General features: G+C 35.6%; 2 protein-coding genes across 2 annotated transcripts; both read right to left on the bottom strand.

Moving 5' to 3' along the window:
• Window positions 1-1,716: 1,716 nt before the first annotated feature.
• On the bottom strand, window positions 1,717-8,813 carry lsm4 (LSM4 homolog, U6 small nuclear RNA and mRNA degradation associated). Its single transcript, XM_082156686.1, has 6 exons — window positions 8,656-8,813; window positions 7,649-7,690; window positions 6,717-6,815; window positions 6,393-6,594; window positions 2,231-2,311; window positions 1,717-1,970 (listed from the first exon to the last, which is right to left on the bottom strand). Exons 1-6 carry the CDS (start codon window positions 8,656-8,658, stop codon window positions 1,966-1,968), a joined length of 432 nt encoding a protein of 143 aa, XP_082012812.1. The 5' UTR covers window positions 8,659-8,813; the 3' UTR covers window positions 1,717-1,965.
• Window positions 8,814-9,308: 495 nt separating this feature from the next.
• ddx49 (DEAD (Asp-Glu-Ala-Asp) box polypeptide 49) lies at window positions 9,309-20,437 on the bottom strand. The gene is made up of 13 exons (XM_082156673.1): window positions 20,183-20,437; window positions 18,627-18,750; window positions 18,113-18,198; window positions 17,131-17,252; window positions 16,841-17,028; window positions 13,947-14,087; window positions 13,430-13,505; window positions 13,269-13,345; window positions 13,064-13,161; window positions 10,237-10,311; window positions 9,982-10,070; window positions 9,828-9,899; window positions 9,309-9,556 (listed from the first exon to the last, which is right to left on the bottom strand). The coding sequence occupies exons 1-13, from the start codon at window positions 20,295-20,297 to the stop codon at window positions 9,410-9,412; spliced, it is 1,410 nt and encodes a 469-aa protein (XP_082012799.1). The 5' UTR covers window positions 20,298-20,437; the 3' UTR covers window positions 9,309-9,409.
• Window positions 20,438-20,454: the final 17 nt, after the last annotated feature.

The raw sequence follows: 20,454 nt of genomic DNA, 5'->3' as shown, positions 1-20,454 counted from the left end.
ATCCTTTGCACACATTTCAATTCACGAAAAAGAACAGACGGAAAACAAGTCTGCAGTGAGCTTGTCTGAATTCATTATGAAATGTTCGACAAAAATAATGTTTTCGGAGTTTAAGGCATACATGTTATCCTTTGTTTTAGTGTAATCACTTAACACTAAACTGCCAGTAATGTAAGCCACTGAGACCACAGATGATTGTCATTCACTTTATAGCATTAATAGAATGCCAATTAGGCTAACATGAAGATATTTAAGTTTTTTTTCCCAAATTAAGTTTTAGTTGTATTTTTGTGCCGTGACTGTGGGGGCGGGAACATGTGTGACACAGCCATAAGCACTTACTACTGTCTCATTCTAACGTTTAATGCTGAGGACATACTATATGCTGCCTTCTGTTTGAGAAGCACTCATTGTGCCTTAGAACTTTTTGATATCTGCCCATATCTCAAAACCAAACCAACAACTGATGCATAGAATGCAAGAAGTCCCTACCCTACATTTTTGTTTTCCGATAAACCGTTTCACTCAAATGAACATCAAAATACGGAAAAGATCTGTCACTACTTTGGTTTTCATCCTGACAAAGGATTATATGCATTTCTGCATAAGTTTTGCCTCCATTGAGTTCAGATCTTAATCTAAGTCTAATTATAAAACAAAGAGATTCTAATAAAATGTTACACAAAGTTTTTATATTATATATATATAATACAACAATACAAATAATTTAATTCAGTTATTTAAAAAGGGTGGCATGTTGGCTCAGTGGGAACCAGGAGGCATTTTTGTATGGAGTTTACATGTTCTCTGTGTATCCAAGGGTTTCCTCTGAGTCCTCCGGTTTCCTCCACAATCCAGACATAAGTGAATTATTGACTAAATTGTCTGTAGGTGTGAATTTGTGTGTGAGCCCTGTGATGGATTGCTGTCTGTCCAAGTCCAATGGACTTGGATTATGGATAATAATGGATTATAATAATGCTAGAGGGTCATGTGCTTCTTCCAACAATGATATTAGGTGTGTTCAACTTGAAGCACCACTTTTAATTTAAATGTAATACCTATCGAGCAGCAATTCTGTGCATTAAAACATTTGCTTACTGACAAACCAAAGCAAGGACAGACATTATATTAATGTCATAATCGCAAGGAGCGGTGTCATTTTTATGCTTTGGTCTAAAATATTGCTTGTGTAAAGTCAAGCTTGCGAGTCATGGCAATGTCTGATTAGTGAGCAAAATTGAATCGGAGTAAATATATTTTTTTTTTTTTTCAGTCAAAAATGAAGTGATCCACATATCTGTCTGAATCGTTCAATATCAAATGTGAAAATCATCTTTAAAAATCCATATCTTTTAAATCACAAGTGAATGGAAATGTCATAGGAATTCATTATTCAAAAAGTGTGGTGACTGGTAACCCTAAAAATAAATAAATAAATAATCCATTCTGCTAATCTCAGTTTAATCTCAAAGAGACAACTCTTGGCAAGACAATTTCATGTTGGCTTCCCAAAAATAATGTGTTTTTACCAATCTAGAGATCTCCAAAACTAAGGCAAAGAAATATTAAAGACTATTTTTGGAAGGCCAACATGAAAATGGCTTGCCAAGAGTTTTTCAGCAGTTACCAAAGATTTAACTATTTAATACATGCAACTTGTTTCCATTTGTTTAGATGTAATGGAGTGTTGACACACATATTAACAGCAATTGCAATATTTAACAAAAATTGTTTATTCACAAGTGCACAAGTCAAGTTACACCATGGTTGTATTTAAAAAAAACAAAAACAAACAAACTTAAGAGCAAATGTGAAAACATGCACCAAAATGTGAGTGAACAGAAATAAAAACAGTTTGAAGAAAATGGAAAAGCATCTTTACATCAGCTTGCCCAAATTAAAAACCTTCGGAGATCCAGGACGTCCATTTCCAAAATAAACTCACTTCTTTTCGGTTGATGATCAAACTGAGAAAGTAGATGACAATAAGTATCAGATATTGGGTAAAAATTCACATGACATTAAAGGCTTTTACATTAAACTAAAAAGTTGCTGAACAGTTTGATGCACGAACTGAGGATTGTAAATGAGCCTCTAAAGAAAATGATGATGTTAATGTATGAACATCCAGAGACCTGAAGAGGTGCTCTTGTGACTAAAAGGAGTAAAACTCATACCAGCACACAAGGGAAGGATCTGTTATAAAATTAGTTTTGGTTTTTCACACCTTGTGGTTTACCAGGCTTTTTATCTTGTTGCTGTCCACGGCCAGTTCCCGGCATGCCTCTGCCACGGCCACCAAAAATACCTAAAAAGACACACAAAAAAGTCTGTCAATTGTGTATTAGAGATGCACAGTTGACGTCACCCGAATCCACGGTTAAAAATAAATCATCCACCCGCCACCCATCATCATCATCATCATCTTTTTTATTTAATGCCATGTCAGCAATCAGAGCTATCTTCATGGCAAAAATTCAATTACAAAAATACAAATATCATATAAATACAATAAAAAAAAACAGAACAAGGATTACCAGCAAGTCATATTATACAATATATTTTTTTAAGTTAACATATGATAAAAAAATCCAAACCCTTTTTAGGTATAATCTCATTAAAAATGTCCTTAACTGAAATAACTTCATAAAAAAGCATTCTACTTGTGTTAAGTCCAGGACAATCTAATAAAATATGTTTGACAGTCAAAGGAATCCTACAAAACATACATAATGTTGGGTCTTCACCTTTAAGTAAAAAAGCATGGGTCAAACTTGTGTGACCTATACGACATCTGGTGTAGATCACCTGATCAAGTCTAGTTTTAAAATTGAGAAAAGTCCTGGTTTTAATTTCCGGATGAGTTGCATTGAACTTATTATTCTTGCACATATGCCAATCTTCTGGCCACTTATTTAAAATATATCTGTTAATAATCAGTCTAATATCTGAGGGAGGAATTTGACATTCATTCATTTCCTTATTAAGAGCTTCCTTGGCAGCTGCATCAGCTTGCTCATTTCTTGCAAGTCCAACATGTCCTGGAACCCAGCAAAAGATAATACTGAAGAACTGATTGAGCAGATAATCTACTTTGGTTAAGATGCAGTCCACTAAAGGATTATCAATTTTTAAAGTGTCCATTGCTTGAAGGCAAGATTTTGAGTCTGTAAAAATTATAGAATGTTTTTGTACTGTATTTTCAATATGCTCCAAAGCTAAAAGTAAAGCATGTGCTTCAGCAGAGAAAATTGAGCACTGTTTTGGAATACGGATTCCATAGCGTTGATGTCGTCACCATTGCTGCCGTTACACTATTTTCCACCTTCGAACCATCTGTGAATATAGGTACATGAAAAGGAAATTGGTTTCTTATGTCCAAATATTGCTGTCTATATACATTTGGATGAGTCACTCCTTTCCTCTGATAAGCTAAATCCAAATTGATATTAGGTTTCTTTAATTTCCAGGGAGACCCGCCACCCAACTTAACCTATGAATTTCTGCACCCGATCGTCACATTACAAATATTCTAATTCTCAGTGTGCTACGCATGATATAATATCATATTACACTTAAGTAGGCTGCTTTTAAATGAACATTTATTAGAAGTAAAAGTTCTTCTTTGGCAAAATTTCATTTCGTTAATAGCCTGAAAACACAGACTATACTCCCTTCAAACTAGAGATTTTAATTTACACAAATCCTGATGATCGATCGTCATACAATTATAGGGTTGAATACAAACCGATGTATCAGAATGGTAATGCATTTTAGTCTATGTATCGCTCTCTACAGCGTCAGACACATAACGATAATTAAAGGTTGTATCAGCGATTTCAGGCCCAAACATAAATGATCACATCATCTAATCTTTCCTAACGATCCGCTAGCTGCCCGCTCCATTAGCAGGCCGTCAAAAAACCACGTCTCTGTAGGCAGCCTAGGCTCTGAGATCTGCACACAAAAACAATTGGTTTCACCAACTACTCAAAACCAAAATAAATAGTGTTCCAACCAATCACCGACAGGGGGAGGGTGTTGTGAGGTTTTGCGCTCGTGCACGGCTGCACGCGAAGTCTGAGTCACGAGCGCAAAACCTCACAACACCCACCCCCAGTCGGTGATTGGTTGGAACACTATTTATTTTGGCCTGAAATCGCTGATACAACCTTTAATATGACTAGCCTTTTGCTTGACGTTATAAAACAGCTAATAATGTGTTGCTAATGTTACACAAACCATGTTCCCGCTCGCCATCTCAGAGTCAGGAAGCTGCCTTCTAAAAATCCTTGAAAAGCTTTGAACGTCAGTGGAGAAAGGCATGTATGTTCATCATTACATCGTAATATACATCACATACGTAATTCATGATACTCCCCTGCCTCGTAACATAGTTAAAGATATGCTAAAGCCCGCTCTGACTTTAATGGGATCGGTTATGATGGTATTTGTGGCGTTAGAAACACCAGCGGTTTCAAACCGCATTTTTGAGTCTTTGGTTCACTGCAGTTTTAAGGAGAAAATACTCGGCAATTGTGTTGACTTGTGAATTTGCTCATGGTTTGTCTTAAAGAATCTTAAAAACACCACATAGTCATATAAACAACATTAAAAACTTGTTTTGTACCACAGGGGTCTTTAAAACTGCAAGTTGCATTTACTGCAGTGGCATATATTCCAGCATAAGCAAATGCAACTCAAAACGCCAGCTTCCTCGCTCGAATGAAAAGGTTATTAGTCTAAATAAAAGGCTAGTAGTTTTCTGAAATTAATCGATGTAAATATGATCATTTGATAAAATGAAGCGAGTGCGGCGTAGTTACATTTGGGATCATTTTACTTTAAATGGTGATAAATGTTGGCTAAAACAGAGGTTATTATTGGCAGTATATTTTCATATCCTGTCAAGGAGACCGAATGCACCGTAAATGGTATCATATGGTGCTCGTTGTTGTATTGTATTTTAAAACACAAAATTGCAATGTTTTTAATATGAATAATAGCATAAGAGTGAAGTACAAGTTTGTTTACAAAATAAATAATTGGTTAGCAGGCAAATGTTACATCGCGACCATGGAAACATTTGGATTCATGCAGAATGACAGCGAGCCCATCAATTTAAATTAAGCCAAACAAAGTTTTGTGCTCTGTTTTGCGGGTTGGTCACTCAAATTTAACTAAAATATTAAAAATATAATAATTTTTTATTAATTAAAAATTTTCAGCCTTTTTGGCACTTTGCCACTCCGGTCGAGGGTGATGTCACGCGCATACCCTTGATATTTCCATCATTATGTTGGAAAACACTTTTAGAATAAATTCTGCTACGCTTGTGCACATTTTTAGTTAAATCTGTTAAGTTATTAAGCAATATCTCATTAGGTTATTTCCTTTGTGTTTTATGTAATGACCACTATGAGGTGCTCTAGGCATATGTTGTAGAGGTCTGCAAGCCCGTCGGACCCGAAGCCCGAAGGCTTCTCTCCTTTCATTGTGCCCATAATATACGTGCAAAGCACACGTCACAGTGTGTATGAAATATTGTTATATTATATTATAAATATTATACATCACCTAAGCAACACAAATGCAGTACGCATATACGCACGCGTCACTCACGTGCATTAACAGGTGACAGTTGACCATGCAGAGGATCAGGGAGAAGTTGGATTTTATTTTTTAAATTAATATTATTTAACATTAGCCAGTTGGTGAAGAGTTCTTCATTTTTGAACATTGTTTTGAACATTGTTCTTCAGTTACTTAAAAGCAAAGAAATGTTTATTTACTTATTTTTGCGGTTGGATCCCGTAGCGCTTTATTCTCTACTGCATGCTTATGCTTCTCTCTAATGGACAGTCTGTTCAATATTTGTGGGCATGATTGGGCATGATGTTTCAGGCCTATAATAAAAGTTGACCTTAGCGTGTGACGTGCGTGTGTTTGCGTGTAGCAGAGACAGCGCGCATCAGAGAGAGCTTAAAGTGATATTGATGTTGGTCTCGGGTCGGGTTCGGGCTGAAAAATTGCAGCCGTTGTCGGGCTGGGGCCGAGTAGGGCTTGAACACCACGGGCCAGGGCCGGGTTAGGGCTGGAGTTTTTGGCCCGTGCAGGGCTCTAATATGTTGGATTGGTTTTGACTGAAGTAAAATATGTTGTTGTTGAAAATGAAAGTAAAACAGTGACACACGTTTGTTGCATTTTACAGTGAAATGAGATTTCAACTTTATTAAAATGAACACATTAATAAATTGGAATGCACATATTACCGTGATCCGTGCATCACTAGTGTGTTTGCATTAAAAAAATGATGACTGCAACATTTAAGTTAACCCAACATTTTTGCCACACTATTCCTTTAACAAAGGCTTTGAAATGTGTCTTACCTCTGCCGGTTCCACCACCTCTTCCAGGTCCACCTCCTCTGCCTTTTCCCTGTGGCTTGTTCTGCTGCATGCCTCCCCGGCCGCGTCCCTTTGATTGTACTTCCTCTTTCACCATATCTATGATCTCATCAGGGATTCGTAAGTATTTAATGGTGCTTCCTCTGATGTAGCATTCCGGCATCCTCCAAAATTTATCTCCATCCTGCAAATCAAAATCAGCAGGCAGAAATAACCTTTACATTTCAGCACACATAAATGCCATAATCGTTCAATCATGTTAACATTCAAAGAACCCCTCATCTCAAGGAATGAAGATTTAATTACCCTTGAAGTGCAAATAACTTCTCTCAAGTTGATGTTCATCCAGTTGTCACAGCTGACCAGATGGCCATTGTACGTCTCACCATTCTTTAACTCCACCAGCTGAAAACAAAAGCAGACTAAATTAAGAAACAGGTCAACTTTTTAATTGCCATTACTTTTTATTGGTTATGTTAGTTGGGTTTAATTTCCCTTATAAAACAACATAAAACTTAATGCCCCCTTTTCAGGGGTTCTTTTTCTCATTTTCACCATGGGCATTTAAAAAAAAAAGATTCAATTAATTGTTTTAAGCCTTTAACTAAACCAACCAGAATCACCAGAAAACATTGCAAACCTCGATTTGAAGAATAAAAAATAAATAAATGCTACAACACTAAATTATTGACAATATATTTGGTTATCGTAAAATATTCAGATATAGGCTATTAGTTGATTAAGAGTGATGGGAGGCCTTACATCATGTTCAATGCTTTATGGGAGTGGATGGCCAATGCAATGCTAGAATTTCCATTCCCGTGGTAACAGTGACTTTTCTGATTGATTGGTGGCTGGCTTTTCATGATTTTGGGTAGTATCGTTTTCAGTGAATTCAGCAAGTACTCTTTTTTTTATATTGTTTAAATCACATTTATAGTTTATGACTTGACTTTATACTGAAGTTAAATACTTATAAGTACATCATCTTGTCTCATGTTGTCTGGAATGTACTATATATTATTGATAATAATATAAATACATTTCTCTATGAAGAAAAGTAATGAGATATTTACTTGTGGACTACCTCGATACTGAATGATCACTATATACATGCACTATGGTATTGCTACTGTACTATATTCCAAAAACAGCAAAGACCATGGCATGTAGTATTACTCAAGGACATGGCTATGATAAAGTTGCACAAAACATAATGTGAGTTGCCTCATACTCACCATCGGGTGGTTCTGTGCTGTCTTCAGTAAAGATAACGGGAGCTAGGAGAGAAGACATCAACCAGTAAAGGTGGTGAATCTGAATCTTTAGATTTTAGACTTTTTTTCTGGTGTCAATTCTAAAATCTACTGACAACCCTTATGAAAATGAACCACACAAAAAAAAAGGTTATTAAACCATGGTAACTGGGTCAATGACATGACGTGCACATTTTTGTGTCCAAATGCATTATTTCCTTTTTCAATTATTTTATAAATTCATGACACACATCATTTTATTCTATAAGCCCATTTAGTTTGAAATCATTTTTAGTACATTTAAATAATAACCTACATATTATTTAATGTTTTGTTATCTTAAACCCCCAAAATGTCAGCTGGTGCAACTGTCTGAACAAATAAACACACTAAGAAAACTATTATATTTTATAAATGTCAGTAGTTTTAAAGCTGTCGAGATAGCTTAATTGAAAAACAAATAGTAATCAATCCACCGAAAAAAAGAAAAACATGGTTACTACACTTTACTATAACAAAACCATGGTTCATTTTCGTAAGGGAGTGAACAATGCACCATTCATCTTTTTAAATATTTCTTAATAATAGGAATAAGTTACATAGCGTACAATAAAAGTGTTATATTGCTTCTCTTTAGCTGACATTTAATTGAAAACCCATATTCTGTTGACTAAGTTACTAAAGCGCATCGCATGTGTCTGCGCTCTGTAGCACTGATCTATAATATTTATCTAGGCCTATATATATATATCAATATATAGATCAGTGGGTTCTGTAGTGGTTTGTAACGTACATGTTTAAAGCAATAATTAAATTATTAATTAAAACACGGTTCTACGTCTATCGCAAAGCTAGAAGGTTTTCGTCGATATAAGACACCACATTAGGGCGCGCTCGAGAATGCAGACCAGTAAGCTACAACTTCTCTACTAAACACAGGAACTGAGCTTCAGTTTGACTAATCTGCAAGTTTATAGACGTTCGCTTACCATGTCAGCTGAATGACTGATCAGCCCTTATAATCTCTAGTAAAGTTTAATCAGCTGAGGTCTTAAATCACGAATGTTTGTTGTGAATCTTCTTTGCAGCACAAGGTGGTCTGCGAAATGCGAACCATTTACTGTTGTACTTCCAGGTGAAAGCGGAAGTTGTCAAAATAAAAGTCCAATAATTTATTATCACTGCAGTAATAGTATACATTTACGCTACACGTGGCCGGTTTCACAGACAAGGTTTAAACCTAGTCCCAGACTAAAATGCCTGTTTGAGCAACTGAAATCAACTTACACTGATGCATTTTTAAATATGCCAATGCCATTGTTTTGTCTCAAGATGCACACTTAATTGAAATGTTATGTGTTAGTTGTAATCAGTAGCAGCATTTATATATAGCATATATTGATTGTTTTCCCTATTTCACCTATATAGAAAACCTTGGAGTTTTAGTACCCTCATAGCAACAACAAATATATACATGGTTCAGGGGTGGGGGTTATATTATGATGGTTATATTTTCAGGGACCCCCCAAGCTCCCAGAAAATGGGGAGAAATATTTTCTCTTAATCAATAATTCAAGGCTTAATCAAAGCCCAACTGTGAAACCCTACAATGAGTTTATTCATTTAAGAACACTCAACATAGTTCATAAAATGCAGTTTATTTTGAAATATTGATCACAGATATTTTATACATTCGTTTATGCTATATACACACCTATGTAAATGTACAATATCAAGAACACTTCAAGAGTCTACTTCCGTCGTTTTTGCATTGTTTTTTTTCTTTTCCTTTTTGTTCTGGAGGCTTTCTTGATTTTTTCCTTTCAGTTTCTTCTTGTTTCTGCTGATCTTATCTAGTTCATTTCTCCTTTTTTCTTCCAAATCTGGATCCTGTGATTGATACAAAAGAAGGTTGGGACAAAAAAAAAAAAAAACATGGTTAATTCGTATGTGTCTATTTATGTATTATATTTATTTAATATCTGAAGAAAGTAAAAAAAAAACAAAAAAAACTGAACCACAAGCATCAAAGTCATTTTGCAAGTACTTAAAAATCCTGTCATCAAATCTAGACAAACTTCTATATACATTTTTCATAATATATAATCTTTTCTGATAGTGTAATATGTTTAAAGCAGGCATTTAAAATAAAACAGCTCACTTTTCCCTCCAGAATCATCTGTTTCCTTTTGTTTATCTTCTTTTTCTCATCAAAATCAGTAGACTCCAGTCTCTATAACAGAATTAACAATTGTAAGATTATGGTTGCAAGTGTTATATAAAATGTATATTGAAAAAAAAAAATCTTCTCTCACAATTTCACACTGTCGTCTTGTTACGTTGACTTGGGTGAGGATCTTCAACACCTCTTTCTCTTCAACAGGAAACTCCTTCAGTTTCACCTCTAAACACACAAAACGGTAATCATAAGCATACTCTTACAGCAAGTAATTTCATAGAAAGTCCATTACTATTACTTGCATTTACAGTGCTTTTATCACAATAGAATATTTAGATTCTAGAGTAAAGTTTACTCTAAATGAGAAAATCTGTTTAAGTTGTGAACTTACGGGTCTGTTCCTCGATAGCACTGATGAGGTGGATGTCATACTGTGTGACTAGAGTGATTGACACACCATTTCGGCCTGGACAACAGGAAGAGGACATTATAAAACAGATGGTCCAATTCTGAATTTGTATTTGTTACAGCAATCCAATTTGATGTACTCCTGCTGCTTAAAAAAAGCTGTTTACATTGTTGTTTTTGCAATGGTTCAGCATTGTATCCAATCACATGCATTTTTTTAATAACCAGGCAGCCCTAAAGTGAAACAAGTGTACAGCGGCCATAGCAGATGTTATGTCACGTCAGAGATGATATATTTTAGCAAAGTGGTTTTTCAACTGGTGGGTCACACTCACAACCCCAAAATGGGCCACAGGTCTTTTGAACAAATTCATGTCACTTGGTATGGCTAACACTAATACAAAACCAGTGTTTGTAAAATCCCAGTTTTCCATGCATATATAACATTTTTCGCTTTTTGTCATGTCAATAATTTAGTTTAATGCTTGGAAGTTCACGGTAAATGTTAGAACACAGGGGTTGGATAATGAAATGGAAATACCTAGTTTTAGACCACAATGATATTCTAGTATGGTGGGGCCATACTGTGCTATTGATGCTGTAGACAATTTAGCATCAATTTGTCTTGGGAACGACAGATACAAGTCCATCACGGTGGCCAGAGTGATTTTGAGCCATTCTTCCAGAACAGTGGCCAGATTTCTATATGATGCTGACTTGCTCCTCCAAAATACCCCAAAGTAACTCAAAAATATTTAGATCTGGCTTTAACTTCACTTTCATATTCATCAAACCATTCTGTCCCCCAAAAAAAGAAAAAGAAAAGAAAAACAGGTACTGCGTTAGATTAAACTGGGAAGGGTCACAGCACTTGCATATTGTTGTCCTATTGCTAGTTTAACTGCTTCTATTGTTCTCATTTGTAAGTCGCTTTGGATAAAAGTGTCTGCTAAATGAATAAATGTAAGCCTTGCTGTGTGTGTGTTGGTGCATTATCATGCTAATACACAGAACCCCCTTCAGGGTACAATGTTTGAACCATTAGTTGCACATGGTCCTCCAGAATGGTTCGGTAGTCCTGGGCAGTGACGCACATCAAGCACAGTATGGAATGCCATGATATTGCAGCCCAAACCATCAGTGATCAAACTCCGTGCTTCAATCTGGACTCATCAGAGAACAATACATGTTTCACTTGGTCCACAGCCCAAGATTTGCACTGTTGGCACCAATGAAACTGACATTTGGCACTGGCACGGGTGATCAAACGATCAAAAGTGACTCTGTGGAACTCCCGACAAAAAGTTTTGGTGGAAACTGGAGAGTTGAGGTGCGCATTTAATTCTGTAGGGAATTGGGCAGCCCTTTCAGACAGCTTTCTCTTGCGTCGACAGTTACTCCTGTTGGATGTTGTTCATCCTGCGTGGTGGTATGCCGACATTATCCTGAATACCATAGCTATCTATACACCTCAAAGACTTGCTGTCCTGGTCATGAGTTGTCCTCATGCCAACAATTTGTCCTCTTTTGTACTGTGATATGTCTCCCATTATGTTGTGTGTATTGTTATTTGCAATACTATAATGTTCATTTGCACTGCTGACTGTTATTACAGAAACAACTGTTTACATATGCATCTTGCACTACTACCTTGACTGGAATATGCTCAATTTGCACTGCCGACTGTTTATTTACAGTACCGACTGTTTACATATACATTTGCAATACCGTACTTTAACTGTAATATGCAATTACTTCCACTGCACTTTCACTCGGATAGCTTCTGTCCAAACTTTATTTGCACTACTTTAAATCCATTGTTATACTGCTCATTTTAGCCTAACTTATACATATATCTATTTGTAAAATTCTGTTTATAGTAATAGCCATCTGTATATTATGCTCACATTCTGTTTATAGTAACACCCATCTGTATATATATATTCATAGTACATATCTATCTGTAAAATTCTGTTTATAGTAATAGCCATCTGTATATTATGCTCACATTCTGTTTATAGTAACACCCATCTGTATATATATTCAGTACATATCTATCTGTAAAAATACTGTTTATAGTAATAGCCATCTGTATATTAGCCATCTGTATATACATCTGTATATTATATTCAGTACATATCTAGCTGTAAATTCTGTTCACAGTAATAGTTATCTGTATATTATATTCATAGGACAAATCTATCTGTAAATTTTTGTTTATAATAGTATTCAACTCTATATTTATTCAGTACATATCCATGTTCTGCACTTATGGAACCACTGTATATCCTGCACTTGCTGCTATTGCACTTCTGGTTAGACCTAAACTGCATTTCGTTGCCTTGTACCTGTACTTGTGTAATGACAATAAAGTTGAATCTAATCTAATCTATTGCAATATTTGATGTACAGCTGTGCTATTGCTCTGCTAATTCAACCTTCACACTCTGCTCTTACAGCATATATAGGCACGAAACCTCCAATAATATATTGGCCAGTGTTTCAGTTCCATTGTCCAACCCCTGTATTCCATGTGTAATTTTAAAGGTCATTTTTGCTACTTCGTATGATTCTTTTATAGAAAATGTTTAATTATATTGTATATTATAAAGCTGTTAGAATATTTAAAATGACTGATTTTAGTCTTTAATGTTTTATAGGTTTAATACATATTACAGAAACATAGTATAGAATTGTAATATTAGACCTAACATAAAAAAAAAAAAGTCTAAACAATGTCTAATTTACAAGATAACAAAACTTTAACTGTGGGTTGACATTCAGTTTTGTTAATAGAGCTCTAAACTCACCAGCTCGAGCGGTTCGTCCCACTCTGTGGATGTAGATTTTTGGCAAACCTGGTGTGTTGTGATTAATAACAACTTGCACTGTAGGAATATCTAAACCCCTTCAGATAAGAACAGAACAAACACATAAAAACACGAGAAAGTGGAATAAATTAGAAAATGGCAAAGAGCAACGGTGAGGTGTGTTGAGAAATGTTTGCTTCTGTACCTGGCAGCAACATCTGTGGCTATGAGAATTTTAAAGACGTTGGACTTGAACTTTGCAAGGTTGGCAAAACGCTGTCTCTGAAAGGGGAAGAAAATAAAAGCCATTAGTAGACATTAGGCACTGAGTGAGAATCAATTTTAACTACATAACGTGTTACTTACCTGCTTCATCATTGAGTGCAGAGAGATGGTTGGGAAATTGAATTCACGCAGCATCATTGTGAGTATTTGACAGTTCCTGGAATATTTACACCACAATATCACATAACAATATCATCATTATCAAATAATTATCATTATTATTGGTATCAAATAATGGATTTTTACATTTTCTTTTGAAAATGTGAGTGGTGCTTGCCTGTGCAAACTTGCTAACATAATGCTATGGCAATTTCTAGGTTATTTGGGTGCACAGTTGGTTTACCAGTTCAAAAAAGCCCCTTAGATATGACTCAGTTTCCTCCTTTAATGCAAGTCTATGGGATTTGTCCACCAGGTAAAATGTTAAGTCTGATTGCTCAGAAAAGCTCCTCAAGATGTCCATTTTGAGGTAGCATTCATGACCACTGTACATGCAGTCTGGTTATGATGTAAAGTTTAATACTTATAGAAGGGATTTGCCTTACCAAGCACCACTGATAAACCCTGTAATATTTTTTTTTGGCAACTGAAAACTTACTTGCATGTGTTAGTGAATATTATGATAGACCAATCATCATGTTCATCTTGGAACTTTTGGATGAGATGGACCAAGTACGCATCTTTGACTTTCTCAGGAGTGAGGATGAATCTCTGATCCAGTTCTTCTACAGTCCGCACACTGTGAGAGAGAGCCATACCACATAAAAATAATATTAGGCCTTTGTCAGAACAGCTTTAATGCCTATGATAACCCTCTTCCACCAAAATAGTGCTGGTGAACATCTGAATTAGTGCATGACTTCAAAACCAAATGACAACGTAACTGCCTACATTACCTGGCCACAAACAAAGTCTCGCTCCTAGTTGAGAAAATACTTTAACATCCTAAGTAATTTAATCCAGTGTCTTTCCATGAGTTAGAAATTATTTAAACTATACATATATTACACATGTATGTATACACATCAACATATATATACACACACACACTGGGATGGCCATTGCAGATGCTTGGTTTTGTGCTCAGTGACCCATTTTTTTTTTTATTTTGATGTTTGTTTTTGGATCACTGTCCTGTTGGAAGATCCAAACATGGCCCATTATAAGATTTCTTGCAGAGGTTGTCAGGTTTTGATTTTTTATCTGTTGGCATTTGATCGAATCCATGATGCCATGTATCTGAACAAGATGTCCAGGACCTCTGGCAGAAAATTAGGCCTACAGCATTAATTCTTATAATGGGCCATGTTTGGATCTCCAAAATGACAGTGATCCAAAAAAAAAAAAAAAAAGGGTCACTGAGCACAAAACCAAGCTTCTGCAATGGCCACCCCAGTCTAGACAAAGTACTAGACACACATACTAGACACACAAATAAAGCTTAAATGAAGTATTATGAATTGTCAAGCAGCCAGCACTAGTCAATAATGAAGATTATGCAGATACTTAATATGCATTTGATCTCCAAGTAAGAAAAAGTTTTATTTTACTACCGAAACTTGTCATACACTGATAACTACTACTACTGATAATTCAAGTGTGCAAACAAGTGAAAAATAACAAAATATACCATATAGTATATAAAAATGAAGAAAAACTAAATGTGTGTAAATGTGTGTTGACAAATATAAACATACAATATAAAAACAGACATCACATAGACATCACACTATGCAAAAAGAGATAAAGCCTGAATAGTCATTTTGGCAACATGCCTCATCTTTGCTGTTGCGGTATACAAAAACGGTTTTATTTATCGACACAAAATCCATAACATTTTGTCGGCACGGTCTGGAGATGATACGATACAATTCGATTTTGGTGAAAATCGGACAAACGGTCTAGGATAAGTTTGAAAAAGTAGGTTTTAAAAGAAAATAAAGATGGCGGACAGGACGTTTGGCTGACTATGGCAAAATTGGTATCTATGTTTTCGGCATAACCCAAGGAATCTATTAAGACCAGTGTCATTACAATAGGCAAATTTATTAATATTTTGTTATAACTTTTTTTACCACAAGGTGGCGCTACCCCAAAACTTTGAGTACCTTCAAGGCATGGTGCTGATGACTCATTAGCCGCGTTTCCACTGTCGGGCCACTTACTGACGACTCATATACTGAAGTCAATGGAAATTTCATGTTTTGTTCTATTATAGCGACAACAAGAAGCACAATCACACAATCTTTTTTATGTGTCCTCAGAGTGAGCCAGTACATGTGGCTAATTTGGTGAAAATATCTCATTTCGTTTTGGAGTTATTGACATTTATATGTTTAAACACATGACCCACACCTGACTTTGTTTGCATTTGCTTGCCACTTACTATTCATATTTTGACATTTGGGCATTAGCATATTGCCAACGACCTATGTTTCCGAAATTTCTACGGTGGTTTCATCTCAAACGGTTTCGAAGATATTGGCAAATGTTTTTTTAAGTGCTTAATTACAACTCTACACTAACTGTAAGGCAAAACCTAGAATGTTTGATAACGTTGGACTCAGGAAGGATTCAGGAATCTAAGGAGATGATCTAACAAGATTTTTGGACAAACCTTTCAGAAGTTATAAGGAAAAAAATATAAATTAATAAATTTTTCGTATCTCCGGACCAGTAGGTGGCGCTGCGCCGAAACACAGCATGTAGCCTCAAGTCATGCTTGTGATGACATGTACCAAGTTTGGTCTGAATACGATAAAGCGTTACGGAGATACAGCCTTACGTCTGTTTTCGCAAGCGCTACGTAAAATTTGTTAATTTGAGAACGGTTTGACGAATCAACATGAATTCTTTTTGTCGGCATGGTCTGAAGATGATCAGGTTAAATAGTGAAAATCAGAGTAATGGCCTAGGAGGAGTTAGAAAAGGTAGGTTTTTCTTAGAATTCAAAATGGCAGACAGATTTTCATGACAGAAAATTACGTCATATGGTGCAATCGAATCGTCTTGAGCCGATTTCAAGACGTGAATATTTTTTTTTTCCAATTTTGTTTCTAGCCCTTATGGTTCAAAAGTTATTAGCATAAAAATGAGAAACTCTGGAGAGTTGGTGACGCTAGACCACATAGTTCAAACCACACAACTTTGCGAATGTTCGTTAGAACCATGTTTATGGGAAACAACGACTCGTTGAACTATGCTGATAACGACAGAACTTGCAACAATAGTTGGCTAACGATGCTTCTGGGAAACGCACCCCAGGGCAGCAATATTAATAGGTGTGTTCAACTTGAAGCGGCGCTGCACAGACCGATCGGTGTATGACATCAAAGTACCGCGAGAGCAATTCGAAAACATACAGATCCGTCTGCTCTCTAATCGCTCTCAAGGTACTTTGATGATCGGTCTGCGCAGCTTCAAGTTGAACACACCCATTTTCTCCTGTACATCTCAAAACATTCTCCTGACACACTTTTGAGCATGACTTACTCTGATTTGTGCTCCCAGAAGAAGGGCCTGTTCATGGCGATGCTCTGCAGCTGCTGTAGCGTGTCCGTGAGTGTGGCACTGAACAGCAGCGTCTGGCGTTTTGCGGGCACAGCACTGAGAATGACCTCTAGATCTTTAGTGAAATCTGTGCAGCCCTGCTCTAAAAGACGGTCAGCTTCATCCAGGATCTGCAGAGAAACACAACGATTCAAAGAAAACTGCTTTAAAACAAACTAGTTTAAGAATTTAGGTAGATAAAACAACCATTAGAAAATACATCAAAATCTTACTAGAAATTGGATTCTGTTCAGGTTAACTGTGTCAGAGCTTCGGATGTGATCAGCAAGTCGTCCCGGAGTGGCAACAACAACATGCGGCTTTTTCGACAACTCCAAACCCTGAGTGACCATGTCTAATTGAAGAAAAAATTAAATAAAGTTTGTCTCTTAAAGTGCCCCTAATATACTTTTTTCAGATATTACCTTTCATGCAGTGTGTAATATAGTGGTTTGTGAATGTAAAAGTTTCAAAGATCAAAGTGCACAATAAATGAGTAAAGAGTTATTGTCTCCCAAAAGAAAGAACCGATTTTGAACTGCCTGAAACGAGTCGTCATTAATTCTAACCTATGTAGGTTTGTAACAGATTGCATAATGCCAGCCTACTTTGACCCGCCCTCAAACTCTGTAGCCAGGAAGAGTTTGGTTTGTGTAGTCGACATGTTGAAAAGACACTATAATCTGTGCTGTGAAAGCAAATCCACTGCATGCACTTCCAAAGGATGAGGACTCGGGCTCGAAATGATGCGGTAAAACCGACACCATCGTTACTGTTCTTATCACTGTGTATCAAGTGCTGAGGAAGCCTCTGGAGATGAAATTCAGATATGGTAATGGGTGTTTCGCTTCCAGCATGAGCTGTAAGCAGTAGACCAATCAAAACAGACTGGGCCATCGGACCAATCAGAGCAGAATAGGCTCTCAGAAAGGACAGGTTTAGAGAAACTGAATCCTTCATCAAAACAGTTTCAGTCACAAAGAAGTGATACTGCAATGCATTTATTAGAGGTAAAGGTTTTTTTTTTTTACCCTGGATCATTGTAAACCTATTGTAGGAGACCTCCTAAACAAAATTAGGAACCTTTAAAATAGCATGAATGGGGCACTTTAATAAATATGCATTCTATAAATGACAGTTTTCAATAAACATTAAGCTTTGTGAATAAATGAGCCCCTAAAGGATGACCAAGTAGAGCTCTGAATATTATCTTACCCATTCCTCCCACAATGATACAGTCCTTTAAGCCTAGGGGCTTCCCTAATGCTCTGAACTGTTCTGCGATCTGGTAAGCAAGCTCTCTGGACAGAAAACAGACAAAAATTAATACATGTTTACTAATAAATTTGTATACATTTTAAAGTTGTTTCTCTTTATATAAATAAAGGTTTTATTTCTTTAGTTAATGAACTATGAACTAACATGAATGATCAAGGTATAATAAATATATATATATATATTTTATATTTGAAAAGTACAGAACGTTTTCATGGTTCAGTACTGTTTTTCAATTTTTGTAATAAAGTTCAGTACTATTTTATGTGTTATATTTGTTTCAATTCAGTATCCATGTTAAAAACTATCGGTTGATTAATCAGTTATCGGCCAACCTAGTTATTATTACTGGAAAAATTCACTATCAGTCGACCTCTATTTGAAATATCTTTATGTAAATAAAGTTTTGAATGTTCTGGCAAAAAAAAAAAAGTATAAAAGTATAAAAGTAAACCTGGTGGGTGTTAACACCAAGCAGAAAACACCATAAGGGTCCTCAGATAACTTCTGCACCACTGGAAGAACAAATGCTGCCGTTTTTCCACTTCCAGTTTTTGCACAGCCCATGCAATCCCGACCTATGTGAAAGACAGAATTCAGATTAAGCAAATAAAAAAATAAAGACCAACTCTGTTTTGTTCAATATGACCCCCGATGACAGGCAAAAATCACAATCACACTTTATTTAATTCCACCAGTGACATTATTTTTGAGTTTAAAGAGTGTAAACTATAAATGAGTTTAAAGAGTGTAAACTATAAATGAAAGGCCAGACTGTCTCAATTACTTGAAATATATATATATATATATAGGACTCAATTAAAAAAATATATAAAGACATGAAGAGACATGAATAAGCAAATAAATAAGCAAAAACATTTTTTTTTTTTTTAAATCAATAAATTATCTTTCAGGATTTTATATACCAAACTTTGTAAAAAGATGATTCTCAATTATATCATGAAAGATATAACAGAATGATTTGATATACCATTTTGCTTTATGCAAATTTTTTTTTTTTTATACAATGCATCTATACATTTAATCTAATGTGCATATTAATGTGTTCTTGGGGCAACATGTAATGAAAAAAGAAGCGTAACAATGGGAGTAGTAATTGGCAATATTTTCATAATAATATCTAATATTTCACAGGAATATTTAAATATAATTTCTTTCCATATTCACTTGTTGTGTCTCCCAAAACGCATGATAAACATGATTTAAGTCTTGGTGTCCTCTACAGTGTGCATGTATGAAATCGATGTCTTGTTTCATAACAGAAAGTCATATTTTGATTTGAAACACCATAACATTTTCCTGAGATGTTTATTTATGACAAACAATTAAAAAAATGTGTCACATTTAAATGATAATTACGAAATATTATCACATTTCCATAAGAGTGTTAAATTTGATCACTAAATTAATGTCAGTAATTTTTAAAGTCCAAGGAGAGGCAGTTGCCATTGTGAAACTTCCGAACTTTTGGTATCCCTGAAAAGCCCTGAATCTGCTCTTTACAAGACATCCATGATGTGTGATATTACATGTATGCTGTCAGAGAAATTCACAAACGTCTATTCCTGGGTCCCTGAGGATATATTATTTATTAATGAGCTTACTCATGAATATGATCACGTCATTGTGTTCACAAAAGTTAACAACAGTCAAATAACTCAAAACAACAACAAACAGCTTTGTATAAATGTAATAATAGAAATATAAAGGCATACATACATTTTTTATTATAGTCTCTAATCATCATACAGCTATTATTGTGCCAAAAGATTCCCCTCCAAAACACTTTCTAGTAAAAATATTAAGACAATATTAAACCAAGAATAAATACTTTGTTGTTTAGAAAAGACACCGTTTGGTTGTGCCATCCATGAATACATGTGTTCGCGAATGAATACTTATAATGATCTATGTAAAGCCTATTAATGAACGTGATCTGTCCATTTTCATTGGTTTTACAGTTTTTATAAAGCAGATATAGATCTTTACCCTCCAATATGGCAGGAATGCATTTCTCCTGTACAGGGGTCGGTCGGCTGATGCCCATCTGCTTACACTGCTGAATCAACCACTCACACAGTCCGAGAGACTCAAACGTGGCCATTTTACACAGGGTTATCTAAAAACAAAATGTCCAAAACATAAACTAATTTGTATTAATGTTGCTTTGAGCGCATTTAAATACCCTTTACAAGTTGATAACAAGCTTCCTCGTGCGAATCTGTGACGGACGCGTGAATTGGACGTCATATGATGACGCG

This window comes from Leuciscus leuciscus (genome assembly GCF_965113295.1).
Source record: "Leuciscus leuciscus genome assembly, chromosome: 23".
In the NCBI taxonomy this organism is placed as follows: Eukaryota; Metazoa; Chordata; class Actinopteri; order Cypriniformes; family Leuciscidae; genus Leuciscus; species Leuciscus leuciscus.
This window is presented reverse-complemented; position numbering and strand designations above follow the sequence as displayed.